This window comes from Lissotriton helveticus, chromosome 10 (genome assembly GCF_964261635.1).
Source record: "Lissotriton helveticus chromosome 10, aLisHel1.1, whole genome shotgun sequence".
NCBI lineage: Eukaryota > Metazoa > Chordata > Amphibia > Caudata > Salamandridae > Lissotriton > Lissotriton helveticus.
In genome coordinates this window covers 247,372,079-247,394,407 of record NC_136071.1, presented here as the reverse complement: position 1 = coordinate 247,394,407, position 22,329 = coordinate 247,372,079, and the positions used below count along the sequence as shown (strand labels likewise).

The window sequence follows — 22,329 nt, the reverse complement described above, 5'->3', positions numbered from 1 at the left end:
TAAAAAAAGATATATATCTGTAACAGCGGACTGGGCAGCGGCCCAGGACGCGGACTTTTCGCGCAACGGAGCTTTGTGAAGCGAAGCTGATTGGTTCTCCGGCGTCTGTCAACATTCCAAACAGTCCGTAGCGGCCGCCATCTTGTCTCTCGGTAGGATCGAGAGACAAGAGGAGGCGAAAGCGAAGGGGCAAATGACCATAAGGGGGAATAGTAGATCCTCGCTGACCCCCTAGGTTTGATGTGGAGGTTTTAAAAGGGCCCCGCGGGGCAAAAAAAAATAATAATAATAATAATCGAACGGCTGAATGGATTTGCACGAAACTTGGCAAAATATTAGGGACTGGTAGCCCGATGTGCCTTTGCTAGGTCTCAATATATGTGCTCCAGTGGATTTTGAGAAATTAACGTTCAAAAAAAGATATATATCTGTAACAGCGCTCCGCTTCGCGTAACGGAGGTTTGCGAAGCTGATTGGTCATTCTGTCACTGGGCTATAGTTGGGCTACATCTGGCTGATATTTGGGCTACATTTGTTTTTTTGTGTGTCTGGCGGCCATCTTTGGGCTACATTGGGCTACATTGGGCTTCATTGGGCTACATTGGGCTACATTTGGGCTCCAACATATATATAGGCCAATGTAGCCCAATATATATTTTTCAAAGTTAATTTTCGTAAAAACCACTGGAGCATATATCTTGAGACATAGCAAAGGCACATCGGGCTACCAGTCCCTACAATTTTGCCAAGTTTCGTGGAAATCCATTCAGCCGTTCGAGCTAAAAGTGAGTCCAACCGCCCTATGGAAATGAAGGAGATGAATGGGTAATTTGTAATTAGCAAATAGCTCATCGCAAACTAGGAATGGTAAAGAATCGCTATTTATTCCTTAAAGTTCGCTATTTAGGAAATGCAAAAAACTTTGATGATACATATGGCGGTTCATCTCTAACAAGATAAGAAGCATAGGGATACATTTATGATGACTGGCGCATCACCAGGGATGTGTTAGTCATTCTGTGCCGCTGTTCCGTCACCTATGGTGTGCTGCATTTACAATGCGGCGCATCTTGGGGCAAAAACAGCACAGATGCGTGATGTATCTGTGCCGTAAAGGTGGCGCATTGCTGGAGTTGTATCGCAAGTGTGATGAAGCTCCAGCAAGGGTCGGGGGTGCCCCTGTCGCAGGGTTTCTGTTCTCACACAGAACTGTGGACAGAGGATTGGAACCTCGGCGAATTAGGGTGTCCCAAAACTCACGTTAGTAATCAAAAACTCCTTAGCAAGCTAGGTACAGTGTGACATTGGATATAACAAACTCTCAATGTTTAGACAATCCAGAATATGAACTTATAGTACCTCAGGATACGTGGAACTCATGAACAGTCGGTCGTTATATATTTCTTAGAAACCAGAACATGGAGTTAAGAAGAACACATGTGTATTTGAAATGTTTATTTACTAATGCCGTCTTCTCAGGCGTAGTATCTTAGATAATAGAAGTACACATATTATCAGTAGCAAAATTACCAGCATAGTTACTAGTACATAAAAAGCGAATGGTGATAGTATGTTAACATGCTGTAAATGAATAAGAGTTAGCAACACTTATAAGCAGCCGCGGGCCGTGGAGGGAGTTACGGTGGGGCAGGGAGGCGGGGAGGGGGAGGGGCAAGGTAGAGAGGGCTCCACCCTGCTTCTGCCCCTCCCCGCCTCCCTGCCTCACCGTAACTCCCTCCACGGCCCGCGGCTGCTTATATCTCACCCTCCCTAATACACATATTATATTATTTGCTAAGAAGGTCTCTTTGTGTTGGTTTAGGGCGTGCCCATACTTTAGTGTCTTAGATTTGAAGGAATCACATCAGCATGCACCAGCTCTCTCTTCATGTGAACCGCATCAACTGTTGTGTATGTGTGTTCGGCAAAGCAATATAAAACCCGCCTCATGCCCAGAATTGGCAGAAGTTGCACTTATGTTATGAGTATGAAGTCGTGGAGATCAGACCTCATAACAATTCTGTATCGTGTTGTTCTTGAAACTTTAGCACTCGCTGTACAGATATAGTTTAACAAGCAAAGCAGATAGTAGAGCAATAACATATTATTCTCTTGTAAACCACGATGAACTACTAGGTGGAAAGCTAAAGCAACAACTAAGTGTCGTGTGCAGAAGTTGCAAAAAAGGAAAAATGGCGTTTAAACCGGTAATGAGCCCATGCTAACTTAACACGGTGTAAAGATATCCAGGACCTAGATGACACCTCCCCATGATCCGGAAACGAACTGAATAAGATAATAGAAGTGCCATCTCATGAGAGCAGATTGCAAGTTTATATGTGGACGGTCCGCAAGGTAAAGCATTAAAAACTAGGAAAATTTAATGCTAAAGAAAAATAAAACAGCCAAGTACTTTATCGAGTCTTAAGCCAATAGGCAAGGTAAATAATAAAAACTTGACAAATAAGTCAATGAATTGTCAATGAAATGCTAGTACTCAGCATATCAAACATGAAAAAGGTCTATGACATAACTGTGTATGCAAAATAAGCTGCAACAGCCTCCAATAGGAAGTCACCGTCTTCATCCGAAAACAGTTCAGCCATCCAATTTAAAAGCGGAAAAGAACATACGTGCTCTCCCAGCACCGGATCCTCTATCACCATCAGAGGACAGCTCGGTGGGTTTTCAAGAAAGCTCTGTTCCAAGAAAGACTGTGCTGCCGCCAGTAAATTCCAGGGACCAAGTAGTCCATGCAACAATGCCACAGCCATAATCCTTTCGCCAGGACAAACCAACTCGTGAGTAATGATAGGAGTCATCAGCTGATTAAAGTCGACGTCAGGAGAAACCGGTCCGCAGAGACACAAATCAATGGCCCAATCGAAATCACAGGTCAGGCAGTGAAATACAGGCTGGACACAGGTGAAGTAGGAGAATCGAAAAGATAATCCATATGCCGTGCTTAATATCGCCAACGGCATTGTGCCATAATATTCTAGCATGCGATTGCGGAACAGTGTCAGCAGCTGCAGGGTCGGAGGTTGCATAGGAGGGACATCCATATTTAAAAATGTAAAAAAGCACAAGAGCGTCCGCTGGTAATGCAAGTAAAAATGCCAATCCACGAACCAGAGTGGAGAAAATAGAATGAAAGGAAGCAGGGATGACTCCAAAGATTTTCTCAAATGAAGTCACGAGACCACTGGTAACAACTTTAAAAAAGTGCGCCAGGGCCTTTGTGGAGGACGCGTTAGAGATAGTGGGAACCATCTTGCTGAAATTGAAAGGCAAATCTGAATTGAAAAGGTCTGCACCTCTGTACGGGTGTTCGCTATGTGAAGCACGAAAGTTTCACGGGCCGAACTCAAGGCCACCTCTCTCTGAGACAAAAAAGCTCTTATTCTTGCCATGCCGTTGAAATGTGTCCCAAGGTTGGTATTTGTGGCCAGATTGAAAACTCCCTATGTTCATGTGTGGGAGGAAATAGAACATTTCTGCAGCAAATAACCCGTTCACTTACTGTTACGATAAAAGGAATACTTTTAATTAACTCAGAACAATCTTCATTATTGAGCATCAAATAACTACCATTTTCCAACAACTTGAACGTGGGGATGATAGCAGGAACTGGCGTGCCTTGCAACACGCAAGCAATATTTGGTCGGTGTTTGTTGCATGAACCGTGTAACTGTATGTGCCTACACATTAGTGAATGATCTGGCGTCTCAGTGCATTCCTCTCCATTCAGATAAACTTCTTGATCATCTTTGAAACATCTGTATGTGTATAGAAGCGAGCAGACCTCATGAAGAAAAGCACTACCTAAAGGTTCATAACGACCTATTGGTATATATTTCATACAATTTGAAAACTTATATAAAGCAAAAGGCAGCGTTATTAAACCGTGGATAAGGCACGTTGCCAAAAAACCCGCAATCCTCTGCTGATGATGTCACTGAGCATGTCATGAATGATGTAATATGTGACATCATCAGCAGTGGATTACGGGTAATAGTATCTCTAGTTTAGTCCCCTATAGCTGTCTTTCTTTTAACATAAGTGTCTGTTTCCTTCCCTTATACTTACTGTTTTTGGTTCACTTCCGGTTCGCGTACCGGCGAGCGAACTGGGAAGCGAACTACGAGAAATAGAGGTTGGCACAGTTCCAAATATTGTACCAATTTTTTAATAACGGGGAGGTAGTTCTGAAAAGAACTTTTTTTTTTATTTTTCTGAACATTTTTTCACTTTTTTTTAATTTTTCTGAACAGTTTCATATTTTTTTGGGTTTTTTTTCGGAGGGGGCAACGAAAACGATTCATTGTAAAGGGCTCAACAGGAGCAACAAAAAAAAAAAGAATTTATTGTTTGGGGCGTTTCGGACAAACATGAGCATGATTGTCAATAGCTCTGTTGATCAGAGTGATGCTTCTTTCTCCGTAGCAAACGAATCCATCGCAAAATACGCAGATGTGTTTTACTTCACCAAATCTCATTTGTATATTTGGCACCATCTCCCTGCCCTCTGGTCCCGTTACTTCCGGTACAACAGATCTTCTGGCCATAATAGGGAGATTATCTAGGTCGTTCCGAAACTGTGCAGCACTGTAGTTGTTAGGATGCCACCTAGTCATATGGCGATGCATTGTGTAGTTTCCGAAACTGTATTTTTTGTCGGTCCCTCTGGACAGTCTATCTTGACATATAAGGCAAGTTATGTATCTTGCATTTACCTTTTTCTGACCTTTGGGAATTTTAAAGAATTGCCAAATGAAGTTTTCTTTCCGGTGAGACGTCCTGGGCTGCTCAGGCAAAAACTGCCTCTCTTCCTGCTCTTCCTCCTCTTCCTCTTCTTCCTCTTCTTGTTGAATTATAACTTGAGCAGGTGGTCCACTCTTCCTTGGAGGTGGTGGAGGTGGTGGGGAAGCACCAGCTGAAGCTACTAAAGAAGCCATTGCTCAGTGATCACAAAGGGTCTTTCTCTTACAATGATGAAAGTCAGAGTGAGGAAAGAAGGAGGGATTTTCATCATTTGGGAAAAACAAGAGTTCTTAACCAATGAAAAGTGTTCATTTTAGATTATATGACCTAGTCTTACATCATTAGGAAACCAAAAGTGAAATGAACCAATGAGAAGTGTTATTACCAAGTCACATGACCTGCTGTGTTTACGTTAAGCGCTTTGCAGGGCCTCCCGGTTTGCTTCCAGAAACCTGCGCTTTGCGACTCGCTTCGCGTACCAGTTCGCTAACGTAGCACGTCATATGACGTATCACGCGACAACGTGAAACGTCATGCGGACGGGAGGCGTCATGATGTTGTTTTCTAACGCGGCAGTTGCGGTAAAGAAACGTTTACCGGCTCGCGGTCTATTTCGCGGCATCAAGGTCAGCTAACGGGAAGCTTCCCGATTCGCGAAGCGGGAACGAAGAAAAAAAATATTAAAAAAAAAAAATTATTCATAAACATATAAAATATATTTTTGGATTTAAAGAAGAATACATTTTACAGCTACAGATATTAGCTGTTAAAAAACCAATGAAATTCACTGAAAAAACCATAGGTTATAGACCATATATAGTTAGGAATTAGCATTTACAAAACCTTGAAAATTCACTGAAAAAACCATAGGTTATAGACCATATATAGTTAGGAATTAGCATTTAAAAAACCTTATTTTACTCACACAAAACCATTGAAATTCCATATATAGTTAGTTGCACTAACTATATATCGCGCACCCGCAATCCACTGCTGATCATGTCACATATTACATCATTCATGACATGGTCAGTGACATCACTGATGACATCTCAAATGACATCACTGATGACATCACTGATGACATCTCATTTGACATTACTGATCACATCACTGATGACATCATTCATGTGATAATACGATGAACCTCTTCGGATTCTAATATAACCTTAGATACACTCAGTGTAAACAGACACTCACAGACTGTCACTCATCCATGGAGTTACTCACACACCTAGTCAGTCATGCAAAGAATCAATCACACCTCCATTTCCTCAACTATACAGTTATACACACCTTACTTATTCAAACATATACTAACACATATTTACTCTATTATACAATCCCTGATACAAGTTCACAGTGATCCATACAGCCACTCACACATTCACTGGCTCTTATGCACAGTTATTTATATATGTCAACTCTCACATGTACTGTGTTTTACATATGTACTTACTTTGACATGCAGCACTGAGATATCCATTCACTCACCAATACACTCATGCACACAGTCAACCGCCCATACAGCTGTTTCCACATGCACTTTTGAACCCATACATCTAGTGAATCAACTGCTCACACATCTATGCACAGAGTCATACACCTCCCAGCCACCCACACACACACTCAGTCTCCCATACAAATACTTGGGCAACCAATCAATAACCCATATAGTTACTCATATAGCTACTGATCAACACATGCAGCAGTTTACAGAACAACAGACATAATGATACACAAATTAAGACAGTTTAGTCACTAACCCATGCACTCAGTGAGACACATTTAATCACTCACTCATACAGTCAGGCATGCACCTACTAAATCATTCATCCAGACACTTATACATCCACTCATTCTTCAATATGTAAGACATATTTTAACTTTACAGAAACATAGTCACTGGATGTTGTCATCAGTGATGTCATCAGTGATGTCATTTGAGATGTCATCAGTGATGTCATCAGTGATGTCACTGACCATGTCATGAATGATGTAATATGTGACATGATCAGCAGTGGATTGCGGGTGCGCGATATATAGTTAGTGCAACTAACTATATATGGAATTTCAATGGTTTTGTGTGAGTAAAATAAGGTTTTTTAAATGCTAATTCCTAACTATATATGGTCTATAACCTATGGTTTTTTCAGTGAAAAAAAAAAAAATATATATATATATATATATATATATATATATATATATATATATATTTACTACCGGGGCAGGCAAGCCCTGAGAGCAGTCTCGGGATTCGCCCCTTCCTCATAGTCTGATGACTTTCTTTCGGCCAATATATGAGTTTTCTTTTCTTGTTCGGGTCAGTCTTTCTATGTGGTTGATTCTCGCACTCTTTAGGTTATTTTATAGCCCATATTTTCCCCAGGGTGTTTGCGCTTTCCTTTAGCGAACATGAAAGGACGGAGGTGCATTTGCAGGGGTGGTTGGTTGCACAACCCCGATGCAGGAAACTCACATGCATATTGATGCTAGCCCTGTTGAGACTTTGCCCTCCGCCCACTAAATTATGTCAACTCAATATAATTTCATTAAATATACAGAGGCTAAACTCCCCAATGAAAAGAAAGGCTCCACACTAAAGTGGTGGACAAAGCCATGATCCAAGAGCCGCACCTCCTGCAGCCGGATGCCAGATGGCTCCATTCCCACTTCAATTGCATGTGTCAAATCACACTAAAAACGAAGGGAGTGGCCCTCTTGTTTGAACGTGGCCTACCTAGCACTCTGGATTGCACATGTGTGGATAAAGAGGGTAGGGCGGCCAGCAGGACAGCCTGTATGGGCAAATGCCACTTCACTTTTTTTCTCCATTTATGGTCTCAATGAATGCAAAAACAAGTGCTACGATTCATTGCTTCCTCAAATAGCACGCTTTGCCATGGGCGATCTAGTTATCGGAGGCGATTTTAATACGGGCCTGAAACCAGAGGTTGACCGTTTGATGGTACGCTACAACACGCACCTGCACGCAACCATACATATCAGTCACACTGGGAGTGTGACCTTGAGACACCAATACCGGATTAAATCTGGCAGCAACTTTGGACACAGGTGGCTGCGACATTTATCTGCCTTCAAAACAAAGCTAACATCTACAAAATACTCACTAGCTTGTACTTTACCCCAGTATGCAGCCATACTATGATGGGGGCTCTGACCTTATCTGGAGGGGTTGTGGGGAGCGGGGCACATATTTCCATATGTGGTTGCAGTGTGCGCTGGTAAAGCGGTTCTGGAGTGAGGTACTCCAACAGATCGGCCTGATTTGCTCAGTGATTCTGCCATTGGACCCACTGGTGTTGCTGTTGGATGGGGCGGGGGGGGAAAGCTCAGCCTACTCCAACCCAGGATCTTACACTGTGGGAGACCAAGGTGTGGCACATTTATGCTATGGAACGCCTAACTGCACTACTTAACAATAAGATGTTTACATTTGGAAAGATTTGGTTGCTGTTTAAAACTTATGTCAAACGAGACAGGAACCAATTGACTCGTGCGGCCATCACTGCAGACGTCCTTCAGCATGCTAGCCTGGGAGGACTTTTGTCTTCAGGTGGCATGCCAGAAGAAGGGGCCAAAAACTTTGCTTACATGCGCTTGATAATATGCATATATATTAATCTGATAAATATAATTTGTGAACATTGTGCCTGATTTCCAAGTCGTTATACAATGTATTCCTTGATGGTTCACCAAATTTTTCACAATTCAATGCAGTCATCCTCTTGTATACCCTTATAAAAACACAACAATAAAGTTTTGATTTATATATATATATATATATATAAAAAAACGGTTTACCCCAGTAGTTGATCCTAATTTTTTCACTATGCCGAATTGTTAAACAGTAATTTCCTGTTTTATCACTGGATCTTCAAATTATTAGAGTACATCATCAGCACATAGGAATATGCTGTAAGCCAGTTACTAGGATTCCTTTATTGAGTCCTACTGCTAGCACCTTGCGAATCAATGCTTCCTTGGCCAGTGCAAATGACACAAGAGACAGGGGACAGCTCAGCCCCATTACAGGTCAACAGGTGACTTAATGATGAATACAACCGATTTAAACAGGTATACAAACAAATCATTTCACTTGCATCAAAAGAAAAACTCACCTAACAAGAAGCCGGCAACATTCCAAACAGGCAGCAAGATGGTTGGTCGAACACGATGAGCAATCATTAATTCATTAAATTTTGTCAAGTGTTCTTTCTCTTGATCCCACATTTGCTGAAAAGTACATGTTACAAGTGAAAAGCAGGAAGAAACCTTGGTTGCCGGCAAATTTTGAGCATCTTACATTGCAAGCGGTAATGAGATCAATACAGCAATACAGGTCAATGGTGTATCATGGAAGGTTACATTATGTCAGTGTCTAATTTCACATACAAGGACTAATCATACTGCTGGTGCCTACTGCGTGTATCATAATGCAAACCAGACGTGCAAGATGTGCTTTCGTTTATTGGGTGTATTTATATAACACATTGATTTGTCCCAAGTGTGCAGTGACATCAATACAACAATGCAGGTCAATGGTGTATCACGGAGGGTTACATTATGTCATTGATGATGTGTCTGATTCCACATGCACGGACTAATCATACCGCCTGATGCCCACTGCGTGTATTATAATACAAACCAGGCATGCAAGATGTGCTTTCGTTTATTGGGGGTATTTATATAACACTGACCTGTCCCAAGCGTGCAGTGGAACACTGTACAGTCCTAAGAAAGCACATCCTGTGTGCACGGAATACAGATGACATTTACACAGCTCACAGGAAGTACACATATATGGTGAGCTGTCAAGGGGCAGATATGGGGGTTACGCTCGGTTCATGTGAGGCAGAAAGATGAAGCTATGAATTTATAGTATTTCACTGACATTTGAATAACAATAACAAACATCACAACAACCGGCCAGTTGCCCACTTAAACATTATCAGTTGGGTGTTCTTGTACATTAATTGGAGCATATAATAGTACAAAAGTTTTTTTCATGTTGTCCTGGTCAACCTGAATACATCAGACAAGTATATTAAAATAACCATAAGTCACCCTTATACATTAGTTATTCTAGTAGTCATTAAACTATCTAGTATGTCCACAGCTGCCACTCAGGGTGCAATCCACCAATACCTCGTCCAGCAATGCATGTCCCATGCGATGTGCACTCATTTACGAACCCCCAAAGATCCCCATGGATCCCCCCCTCTGTGGTACTGAAAATTCTGGACCCGTGTTATAAACATCGTTGTATCATGACGATTTTGATATCAACATACCGAGAATGGCGAGTATACTATATACAAGCAATTTCGTCATATTCGAGTGACGACTTCACCCTGAAACCAGAGGTTCCGTCCTGAACCCTCGGGTTCCATTTTGTGAACGACAGCCATTTTGTGATTGCCCTCACATAGGCCGGTGACTAAAGCCAAAAACGAGTCTGAAGGACACGTACACCTTTGCTGACCCCTGCACGACCTGGGCAAGCTGACTCCACTGCCCAAGGCCAAACCTGTTCGGTCAGTTCTCTCCCAGTGGCCGATCGAGATAGTATCAAGGCACAACATGCCATAAACCTTTCATCACACACAAACCACTCCTAATCTTACACACACCTGTCTCTGTTCCTTACTTTATGACCTGCTTTATGAGGAGGAGGTGCCCGATTTTATTAGGGGTCCGTCGATATCTGATGAAAATGTTGGGCCTTGCCGGGTTATTTATTTTGGGTTGGACAAACTGAAAATAAGCTTGTCATCATGATTCTGCTTTCTCTTTGTAGTGAAAATATGTGAATGGTCAACTGTCAAATAAGGAATGTTTGCCTGAAGCATAATATTTTGTATAAAAAGAGAAGACTGGCTTTGTAAGTTTGAACAGTCTCCTGAGAATATACACCGTGTTGTACTTCTAGGACACCTGTTACGGCTGCAGCCAATAAACTCGATCTTTGACTTCACCTAAAAGACTCTGTGTTTCTGTAGTCTGAAACAGGAAGGACCCGAAGTCTAAGGGTGTGTTCCCTGGCACAACTGGGTTCTTAAAAACCCAGTACTTCAGTTGGCGCCCATTGTGGGGCGATATCAGCGGTACCGGTCCAAGCCAGAGGTTCGTGAGGAGCTTTGTGTGAAAATTCTGGAGGAAGGCCGCCACTTCATCGACCCCTGTATGTCGACGTGGTCCGAAAGTCTTTGCTGCGAGGTTCCCCGCTTCCCGACGGCTACGAAGGACTGCTGCCATGACTATCGCCCTGCTTTGGACCCTTGATGATTGGTAGAGTGAAACGATAGACGAGTCTTCTGGTGACGTCATCGATACCTCAGTTAAGTACAAGTGGAGCGTCTCCCAGTCCTTAGTTTGGTTCTTAGTTTGGGTATCCCCTTGGGATCTTTGATTTGGAACTTGCAAGTACCAAAGCCGAGGGACTCGTGTATTCACGAGGCTATCGTATTCGATAATCCTTTGAAGTTTGAAAGTAGACTAGAGAGCGAAGATGCCTGGTCTTAGCAGACTTGGAAATTTGTTTTGTCTTGGTTGTAATAGGGATTCCCGATTGGAGGATTCATGTCCGGTTCCTCCGATTGGAACTCCAACCTATGAGCTCTACGTGAAACACGGCGTGGGCCCCATCACGTATAATGAAGTATGGATCCGATACACCAGAAAGGATGGTGTTTTAAAATGGCCCCAATATGGTAGTTTTGACACAGAGATATTAGATAATCTAGAGGTTAGACTCTTTAAGAAGAAAGCCCGGCCGGCGATGTTTGACTCTTTCCGCCTATGGCAAAAAGAAGCCAAACAGACAGAAATTAAATTAGCTAAAAAGAATAAAAGAGAAAAGGGTATTTCGATAATGCAAGCTGCTATGCAATATAAAGATGACGAGGAAGAACAAGCGAGAGAACAGTTGCACAGGCAACGTAAAATGGCGATTGATAAATGCTATCCTGTTTTGCCACCTCTCCAGCAGGATACAGCAAAAGAACTTGAGAAAGATCCTTTAATGTCTCACTTATTGAATTCGCCACCCCCCTATGCGCAGAGTGCTACTGCACCTCCCCAACCTTTAGTTGTGAAACCTCCGGTTGTTGTGCCCCAGGTTCTTCCACAACCGCCTGCTCCTCTTCAGTTGGCTCCTACTGCTACGGCTCAGCCTCCTCAAGGGCCGCTGACCTTGCTACCTGCTCCCCCTGTACTTCTTACGACTTTGCCTACTGCATCGACTACCTCTTCTGATATTCCTACTGTTACTGCATCTGCATCTGCCTTGCCTCACTCTGCTTTTACTCCTGTTCTTTCATCGACTTCTCCTTCTGTTCGGCAGAGAATGACTGATACAGTTGCTAGTCTTCTGTATCCTCTTTTTGGGGCAGCAAGTTTGACCCCTGCTTCAACACACAAACAGTTGCGTAGTCAAATGCCCGACTCTAGAGAGCGGGAAACATTGAATTATTTGGCACACAAATGGGTTACAGACCCCACAAGATATGAGCTAGATTCTGTTATGGATGTCTTCCATCAGTGGGAAGCACCAAAGCAGAGATACGTTTTTGAGAAAATGTGTACTTTTCTTTGTGAGGATTTAGAGGAAAATGATTTGGAGTCCAATCCGCCTGAGTTATGTCGTATACGGTTCGAGTTTGCAAAGGGCACAATTGTGGGTTCCGATGTTGAAAAAGCAGTTGCGACATTGTTATTGTTTAGGAGTGAGGATGTTTCTCGGTCATTGTTTGAGCATGATTCCTCTGTTAGGAGGAAAGCGAGACAATATCCAATGAGAGAGGTTCCCCCAGTTTGGAAAGAAGGGGATCTAGCAGCTAATCCACCTGTTCAGCCTCACTTTCAGCGTGTTTGGGTACATGTTCCTTGGAAGCGAGCTGAAGTATTGGCCCTTAAACAGACTTTACCTGACCCCCGTAAAAACCCTGCAGGATATTACAAGGAATTATCACAGACTGCAGACTCATGTGTTATGAATTTGGCAGATATCGACATGTTGTTTGGAAATGTTGTTCCACAGCCTTTATGGGGTTTGATTCGTCACACAGATCATGCGCAGGAGTTAGGTGACACCTGGGCTAATATTTCTGCTGCAGATGGCCGAAAAGTTGGTAGTGCTAAACCTGAGCCTGTAGTTGCAGAACTCCCTGGTAAAATCGTTACCTACATGAAAACTTTAATATAACCAAAAGACCAAAAGCAGCAAACAAGGTCAAGCACAACAGATCTTAAAGTTCTCAGAGGTTAGAGTGGTGCAATCTCTCCCAACATACGCTGCTATAGGATGTATTATCTACCACAATGCAAAGAAACAGAATGGAAGGTGCACTCAAATGAAGTCAGTAACAAAAGTAATTTATAAATATCTTCTTCTTTATTCAAAGGTTATTCGTGTAGCAAAGGCACAGCCAACGCGTTTCGTTCCCATTTGCTTTAAGGAACTTCGTCAGGGCTGTAAAAATTACAAACATATATATACACATAAAAATACAGAAAGTATATTACATATAAACAAAAGTGCTCACAACACTAAACTGAATTAGACTAACCCAACAAACAACACATCACAGAAAATATAATACAACAGTCAGTATGGCCCATTTAAAAAAACATCCAATTACATGTCTTCACTGATGTTATAGTAATGATACTAATGGTTTAGGAAGATAGATTTAAATAATTATATTTACAAATGCTTGTAGCCTGGGGAGGACTGTTCCAGGCTGTTCTATTTACAACATAAAAAGAGGACTGACCCATGTTCGTATCCAAGTATTTTTAACACTAATCACAAAGCAATAGGTAAAGGATAAATTAAGACAAGAGACATATAGCTAGAACCGGACTTCTCAAGAAAAATATTTTAAAAATACACCAAATAAGAGGAAAAAGAGGAAAAAGGAAATGAGTTATTTAAGATCACAGGAAACTTTGTAAGTGCAATTAAGAAAAGATAATCCAGACCTAAGAGTGTAAGAAAAGAGAGAAAAAAGAGAAAAAAACAAAAAGTCCAAAAAGAAAAACCATAAGGAAGAAGCAGATAGATACACCAGTGTGTAGTAAGTCCTTACCAAGATAGGTTGCCTAAAGGGCAGAATTCGTGAGTCAACCAAATTAGATGACCAGGAAGTAATCTCTTGCTCGCTAAGTCGAGGCTTGTGACCTAAGAAAAAACGTGATTTAGTGTAGGGTAACAAGCGAGGAAGGTCTTCATAGCATACCATTCCGGAGATGCAGTTAACATCAATATACAAGGAGTACTTGTAGTTTGGGACGTGCTAGACAGCGTTGGTGATATACCAAGTAACAGGGCAATAAAAACCCTGTATGGGTAAGGGGTAGAAACAGCGCGGAGATCATATCACTCGGGATTGGGGCACAATGGGTTTATTAAAAATCTAACGTAACTATGATAATTAATATCGCGCCAATCATAGGTTGGCAACATCCTAGCTGGTTGAAAAAAATTAGGAAATTTCAACCTAATTCCAGAAGGCCATGAGTAGATCCAGTTGATGCGGCGAATTCTAAGTTGTAAATGCTAAAAGGGGTTTGAACACAGACCAATAGTAGATAGTTAAAGAAACTGACCCTGTAATGTCATATCCTACAATCATATAGCTAGAAGAGAATTACAAGGCCAATGATGTCAACCCCTAAAGTTCGGGTAGAAAAATATGTATATATATTAAATATTAAAACCGGGGCCACCGTGCTAGCTAGAACCACCATACTAGGGTGTTCTAGGTCTATAAATATGGGGTGCTAGAGGCATAATGGATTTTTTGGACATTCATTTTTACATCAAAGATGATGTTGTCCAGAGTACTCTCTTTAGGAAAGAAACAGCTTGTAACGCGGTGTTACGTGCCGAAAGTGCACATCCCCAGTCTGTGATTAATAACATCCCGTATGGGGAGATGGTAAGGATACAGAGAAACTGTAGCCAGGATGATACCTTTGTTGACAATATCCAACAAGCTAGTAGCAGATTCTTGAAGAGGGGCTACAGAAGCAATGTAGTAAATACAGCCGCTGAGAGAGCCAGCTAACTCAGTAGGGACGATACCCTTTGTTCAAAACACACAAATCTTAAATCCACTCAGAAGAAGGACAGTCCAGTATGATTTATAACCCAATACAATACCAACAGTAGCAAGGTATATAACATTCTTAAAAAGAATTGGACCACCCTTAAAGGTATTCTGTCAAATGTAATCACCGACAAACCTCAAGTTACTTACCGCGAAGGAAGGTCCCTGCGGGACACTCTTTGCAAGAGTAATGTAAGGAATGTGAGGGAAATATGGTTTCCTCCAAAACCCCATGGGTTTTTCACTTGCGGGTCTTGCAATATATGCCCCTATGGCTGTAACAAGACCTATGATTTTGCATTTAACTCCTCCAAAACTTATAAAATCACTGAATTGGTCAACTGCAACACACCATATGTGGTATATGTTTTGGGTTGCAAATGCAATATCATCTATGTTGGAAGCACTGTCCGCCCACTGAAGACCAGGATTCAGGAGCATCGTAGAGCTATAATAAATAAGGACATCCGATATCCTGTCAGTGCGCATTACAATGACAAACATCCCAATGACCTAACCTTCTGGTTCTATGGAATCGACCATATTCCACAGGACAGTCGGGGTGGTGACCGTGAATTAGCACTTCGCCAAAGGGAAGCAAAATGGATTTGCCGCTTGAAGGCGACCCAAATGGGGCATAACACGGATAGGGAGCTTCATTACTTCCTCTGTTAACCCTAAATCTTAATCTCATCTTACTTTGAATCCCAGAATCATGTCTATAAAAGCGATGTCCTTAATATTTATTTCTGTCTGAAATTCTCTCTTGATACATATCTAGAATTGTCTCCATGTATATACTGTTTCTTTTCGCTGTATCTCTCTGTGTACTAAATGTGGCTGTTATAACTTTGGATACCAGACTTGCCATGTTTCGGGGACGGACTGAAAGTATAGCTGATTAACAAAAAGGGAATTGGTAATCTCTCTTATACCTGTTTTAATAATACTGTACTGATACTTTTATGTACATATGCGTGGGAGCTTATTTTTGCAATCATGTAGCCCCCATTATGTGATTTATTGTGTGTTACTTGTTACTTTGCACCTAGTGGGAACTTGCATGATCCAGTAACCTGTGAAATATTGCATTTTATGAATGCAATGGTGGGGTACTGTATTTCTTCTACAAACTTATTCTTTTTTAATTATTGTTTGTTGCGATTCTTCCATCTATTCCATCTATTTTATCTATTTCCTAAACCCTTTTTATTTATTTTCTTGACTACATAAACATTACCATTCAGAATATAATCGTATCACTACGTGTGCTGTGGGTGACATACCGGCTATATCTTTATTACATTCCACGACTTCAATGATATCAAATGTTAGATTCCGAATGCAATTATTAGTATAATTGCAATACCCTTCTTGTTTAATTTAGGTAGTATCGCATTTTGAACGAATTAGCATTACTTGCACCGTTTAGTTTATGTTGTATAGTTCCCACACTACAATATGGCGCTGATAGAATAGTGGATCCGCGTTCTCTACTGTCACATGACAAGTCCTTATGGGCGGGCTCCACTTGAATGAACACTGAAGCCGCGTTCTCTATTGTCACATGACAAGGTCCTTGTGGGCGGGTTCCACATGGACGAACGATTGGCGCGTCCCATATACTCCTATATAAACAGCATGGCGTCTGAATACTGTTTACGGGACGCTTCTCTTGCTGACGGTACGTGGAACCGGACCCTATCACAGGTAAGGGACTCGGACAGGGGTTCATTTGGGGGGGAGGGCACGCTCTCCGGGACGGGTTGGGAATCATGTCCTTTAACACTTAATCATATTATCGGACTTATCCTTAATACCGCGCTGAGCTTTTCATTGATACAGGTGCGGCACTACAACTTCACATTACAACTCGGGTCACTACCTGACCCTCGGCGTTCACCCTACATTAGCGGGAAATTTACAGAATTCTTATAAATATTGGATAATGGCCACCGGGCTGACGCCTTAGAAGGAGGTAATGATTTTTCACTTCTGATGCACTACCCATTGGTATGGGACATATTAACTTTACTATGTTTGTCGCTTCCTGGGAGTTTTTGACAGCTAGACTACATAGCGTCATTGCGAGCATTTTTCCTTGTTTTCTCTGGATCTGAAAGTGATGTATTTCTATTTATTTTTTGATATGTTACAAATTTTGTGCTCTTGTGTTTCTGACGTACCGTTATTCAATTTAACATGCCACAAACCTTGTATTCATGTGTTTTAGACTACCACTTTATTGGGCTAATGCATGTTTCTCAAATTGTGATTCTAGATCTAAGACACTTTCCGTTCTTTTTTTAACTGTTTCCTACTTGGGGTTTGCAATAGGTAAGATGTTGACCCTCTGGTTACCCCTTATGGCCCTTACTTGCATTATGCCTCTAGCACCCCATATTTATAGACCTAGAACACCCTAGTAAGGTGGTACTAGCTAGCACGGTGGCCCCGGTTTTAATATTTAATATATATACATATTTTTCTACCCGAACTTTAGGGGTTGACATCATTGGCCTTGTAATTCTCTTCTAGCGATATGATTGTAGGATATGACATTACAGGGTCAGTTTCTTTAACTATCTACTATTGGTCTGTGTTCAAACCCCTTTTAGCATTTACAACTTAGAATTTGCCGCATCAACTGGATCTACTCATGGCCTTCTGGAATTAGGTTGAAATTTCCCTATCAAGGTATAATTTTATTTAAATGGTACAAGTATAATTTTTTTCAAACAGCTAGGATGTTGCCAACCTATGATTGGCGCGATATTAATTATCATAGTTACGTTAGATTTTTAATAAACCCATTGTGCCCCAATCCCGAGTGATATGATCTCCGCGCTGTTTCTACCCCTTACCCATACAGGGTTTTTATTGCCCTGTTACTTGGTATATCACCAACGCTGTCTAGCACGTCCCAAACTACAAGTACTCCTTGTATATTGATTTTAACTGCATCTCCGGAATGATATGCTATGAAGACCTTCCTCGCTTGTTACCCTACACTAAATCACGTTTTTTCTTAGGTCACGAGCCTCGACTTAGCGAGCAAGAGATTACTTCCTGGTCATCTAATTTGGTTGACTCACGAATTCTGCCCTTTAGGAAACCTATCTCGGTAAGGACTTACTACACACTGGTGTATCTATCTGCTTCTTCCTTATGGTTTTTCTTTTTGGACTTTTTGTTTTTTTCTCTTTTTTCTCTCTTTTCTTGCACTCTTAGGTCTGGATTATCTTTTCTTAATTGCACTTACAAAGTTTCCTGTGATCTTAAATAACTCATTTCCTTTTTCCTCTTTTTCCTCTTATTTGGTGTATTTTTAAAATATTTTTCTTGAGAAGTCCGGTTCTAGCTATATGTCTCTTGTCTTAATTTATCCTTTACCTATTGCTTTGTGATTAGTGTTAAATATACTTGGATACGGACATGGGTCAGTCCTCTTTTTATGTTGTAAAATGAACAGCCTGGAACAGTCCTTCCCAGGCTACAAGCATTTGTAAATATAATTATTTAAATCTATCTTCCTAAACCATTAGTATCATTACTATAACATCAGTGAAGACATGTAATTGGACGTTTTTTTAAATGGGCCATACTGACTGTTGTATTATATTTACTGTGATGTGTTGTTTGTTGGGTTAGTCTAATTCAGTTTAGTGTTGTGAGCACTTTTGTTTATATGTAATATACTTTCTGTATTTTTATGTGTATATATATATGTTTGTAATTTTTACAGCCCTGACGAAGTTCCTTAAGGCAAATGGGAACGAAACGCGTTGGCTGTGCCTTTGCTACACGAATAACCTTTGAATAAAGAAGAAGATATTTATAAATTACTTTTGTTACTGACTTCATTTGAGTGCACCTTCCATTCTGTTTCTTTGCATTATGAAAACTTTAATGCCTGCTATTTGTGTTAATTGGGACAAATTGTCTGCATGTAAGCAGAAGAAAGAGGAAACCGTGTCTGATTTCTTCACTAGGTTTGAGAAGACTTTTATCGACCACAGTGGTCAAGACATGAGTACAGAAGGTGGTCAACGGTTGTTCGTTGACAAGTTTGTGCACCATTTGCTTCCTGAATTGTGTAAAAAATTGAAAGATTCAGAGAGTTCTTGGGCCGTTTCCTCTTCAGCACAGATATTGGCGACTGCCCAGTATTACGAAAATCGAGATAAAGATGAGAAAGATAGAGCAGACAAGAAAACGAAAGAGTTAAAAACCAAGGTTCTTTTACAGCAGGCGTACCCGCCTCGTGGTGGTCAGAGTAACTATCAGCAGCCTCAGCAGTTTCAGAGAAACATGCAAAGGACCGAATATCCTCAACAACGCTTTCCTGTAGGCCCTAATCAGTGTGCATATTGTAAAGAGGAGGGCCATTTTAAAAGTAGTTGCCCTGCTCTGCTACAGCGTATGAACGGTGTTTCTAGCGCACGAGGTCGAGGTACTCCACAAGCGCCTAGAGGTAGAGGACGTGGAAATTTCCCCCAGAACGCGCGTTCCTTTCCACCTCAGAATTCAATGAATAGTTTTGATCAGCAGAATAACGCGTCTGGTAGGATGCCTCAGTACTATACTGATGACTACTATGCGGAAGATGAGAATATGGAAGGTAATGATTGCTAGGACGGCCATAGACAAAGAGAGGAAGTTGTTTCAGTTCCAGTAGATCAGAGTGGACCTTATGTTGAGGTGATTACATGAGGTGTGTCAGAGCCTTTTCTGTTGGATACTGGTGCTACAAAGAGTTCTATTATACACTCTAAACTCCCTGGCGCACCTTTGTCTGGCGAAATGAATGTTTCAGTAGGTTTTTCTGGCGCCCCGGTTAGGAACCCGATTTCTAGTCCTATGTCCCTTTCTGTTGGACCTTATGAATTCGAAGCACCCATTATTCTGACAACAGGTTGTGGCGAGAACTTGTTGGGATTAGATCTGTTGAAAAGATTGTATGCGACTTTGTATTGTTCTCCTTCAGGAGTGCAGCTTACACTAGGTAGGAAAGTAGTCTCCCCAATGTATTTGTCGAGGGATAAAATTCCAACAGAATTGTCGTTTCTTCCTGATATTCTTTGGGCTACTGGTCCTAATGATGTGGGTCTTTTGGAAATACCGCCATATGTTGTGACATTGAAAGCCAATGTCAAAATGCCACGCATTCCCCAATACAAAATCTCTAGTGAAGGTGAAAAAGCATTGCTAGCGATCATTTATGATTTGATTGAAAAAGATGTAATTGAAGAGACAAGAGGCAACGTTTGCAATAGTCCTGTTTTGCCTGTTTTGAAGCATCCTGACCCTTCTCAGCCACCCGTTTACAGATTTGTGATTGATCTTAGAGAAGTGAACAAAATCGTTGTGCCACAATTTCCAGTTGTTCCTGATATCACTGCCCTATTAACTATGATTCCAGCTTCCGCGACTTGGTTCTCGGTGATTGACTTGAAGAATGCCTTCTTCAGCATCCCGATTGCCGAAGAGAGTAGGGATATTTTCGGCTTCAGTTTAGGAGGTCGAAGCTTCCGCTTCAAACGCGCTCCCCAGGGCTACTGTGAAAGCCCATCAATATATAGTCAAGCTTTAAAAACACAGCTTGATACGATTGTTTTACCTGATAGCGCTACACTTATTCAGTACGTTGATGATTTGCTTGTTGCTGCAGATACTGAGGAAATCTGCAAAGAAGCCACATTGTCGGTGTTACGTCATTTGTCTGAGTTACACCACAAAGTGTCCCTTTCAAAATTGCAATATTGTCGACAAGAAGTGACCTACTTAGGTCATCTCTTATCGAAGGAGGGAAGGAAACTGACCCCAGAAAGAATTCAGGCAATTGCAAAATTGAGTGTGCCAAGGACACAGAGAGAAGTGCGCGCTTTCTTGGGCATTACATCCTATTGCAGACAATGGATACCAAATTTTTCTTTACTGGCCAAACCCTTGGTAGCATTGACTTGTAAAGATACACCGAATCCCCTTCCATGGTCTGAAGATTGCCAGAAAAGTTTTTCCAAATTGCGTGATGTATTGTGTTCGGCTCCTGTGTTGGGTACCCCCGACTACAGTAAGCCTTTTACACTGTATGTCCATGAGAAGGAAGGTTGTGCATTGTCAGTGTTGACACAGTCTTTTGGGGACAAGCGACGTCCATGTGCGTATTTTTCGTCGACTTTAGATCCGGTAGCTAGGGCGTTGCGAGTTGCTTGAGAGCCACAGCGGCAGCAGCTGTTTCGATTCGGCAGTCTGCTGGTTTAGTGATGAATAATACGTTGATTGTAATGGTTCCACATGCAGTGGACATTTTGTTAAACAGGACCAAGACACAGCACTTATCTAGTGCTCGATTGTCGGGTTATGAGTTGACACTTTTAGCGAGTCATGTACACATAAAGAGATGCAACACGTTGAATCCAGCTACGTTGTTGCCGATTGTAGCAGAGACAGATGCTTCTGAACAGCATAATTGTTTTCTCAGAACAGAAGAAGAAACGAAAGGGAGAATAGATCTTCAGGACACTCCTCTTGTGAAGTGTGATGGTACCTTATGGGTGGATGGTTCAAGCTTCAAGCTTCCGAATGGCGATACGACTGCAGCATATGCTGTTACGACTTTGTATACGATTGTTGAAGCTGCACGTATCCCACATAATTCAGCCCAAGCAGCAGAGTTGATTGCACTTACAAGAGCGTGTGTGTTGTCAAAAGGGATGAAAGTGACTATATATACTGACAGCCAGTATGCATTTGGTGTGGCCCACAGTTTTGGACGATTGTGGAAAGAACGTGGATTTCTGACTTCGCATGGAGCTAAGATACAGCATGGTCAGTTGGTGAATGAACTTCTCGAGTCACTTACTTTGCCGTTGCAAGTTGCGATTGTGAAATGCAGTGCGCACAAAAAGGTTACTGATGATGTTGGTCATGGAAATGCATTTGCTGATGAAGTCGCAAAAGAAACAGCAAGGGATGTGATGAGTCGAATGTATGTTGCAGGCCCTGCAAGATGGGTTGGTGACGTTGGAATGTGTGAAGACACGATAGAGAGTGTGAAGTCTATTCAAGCTGAAGCTACAGAGAAAGAGTTGAATGTGTGGAGAGAGAGTACGGGTAAAATGGATGCGAATGGTTGTTGGGTTGAATTGTCAGAACATCAGCGATGGTTGCATATGTGCTTGCAGTGGTTACAAGGGCCCATGGAATGGCTCATATCAGTGTGAAAGGGATTTGTAAGTTGTTGGCTCCAGTATGGCAAAATGCTAGAATTCCTAAGTGTGCAGAGAATGTGGTCAAGAATTGCATGGTGTGCTTGAAATACAATCCTGGTAGGGGAACCCCAACTCCAGCTGGTCATTTTGTGCCTCCAACGTATCCGTTCGAGGCTTTGCAGCTAGATTTCATCCACATGGAAAGGTGCAACAAT

At 41.7% G+C, this 22,329-nt stretch overlaps 1 protein-coding gene across 1 annotated transcript in view; it reads right to left on the bottom strand.

The window, feature by feature from the left end:
- COQ7 (coenzyme Q7, hydroxylase) overlaps positions 1–22,329 on the bottom strand; it is a 168,141-nt gene that overhangs the window by 102,221 nt on the left and 43,591 nt on the right. Inside the window, exon 3 of the mRNA XM_078664222.1 lies at positions 8,907–9,021. Coding sequence (XP_078520348.1) covers positions 8,907–9,021 — 115 coding nt within the window. The remainder of the gene's footprint in view (positions 1–8,906; positions 9,022–22,329) is intronic.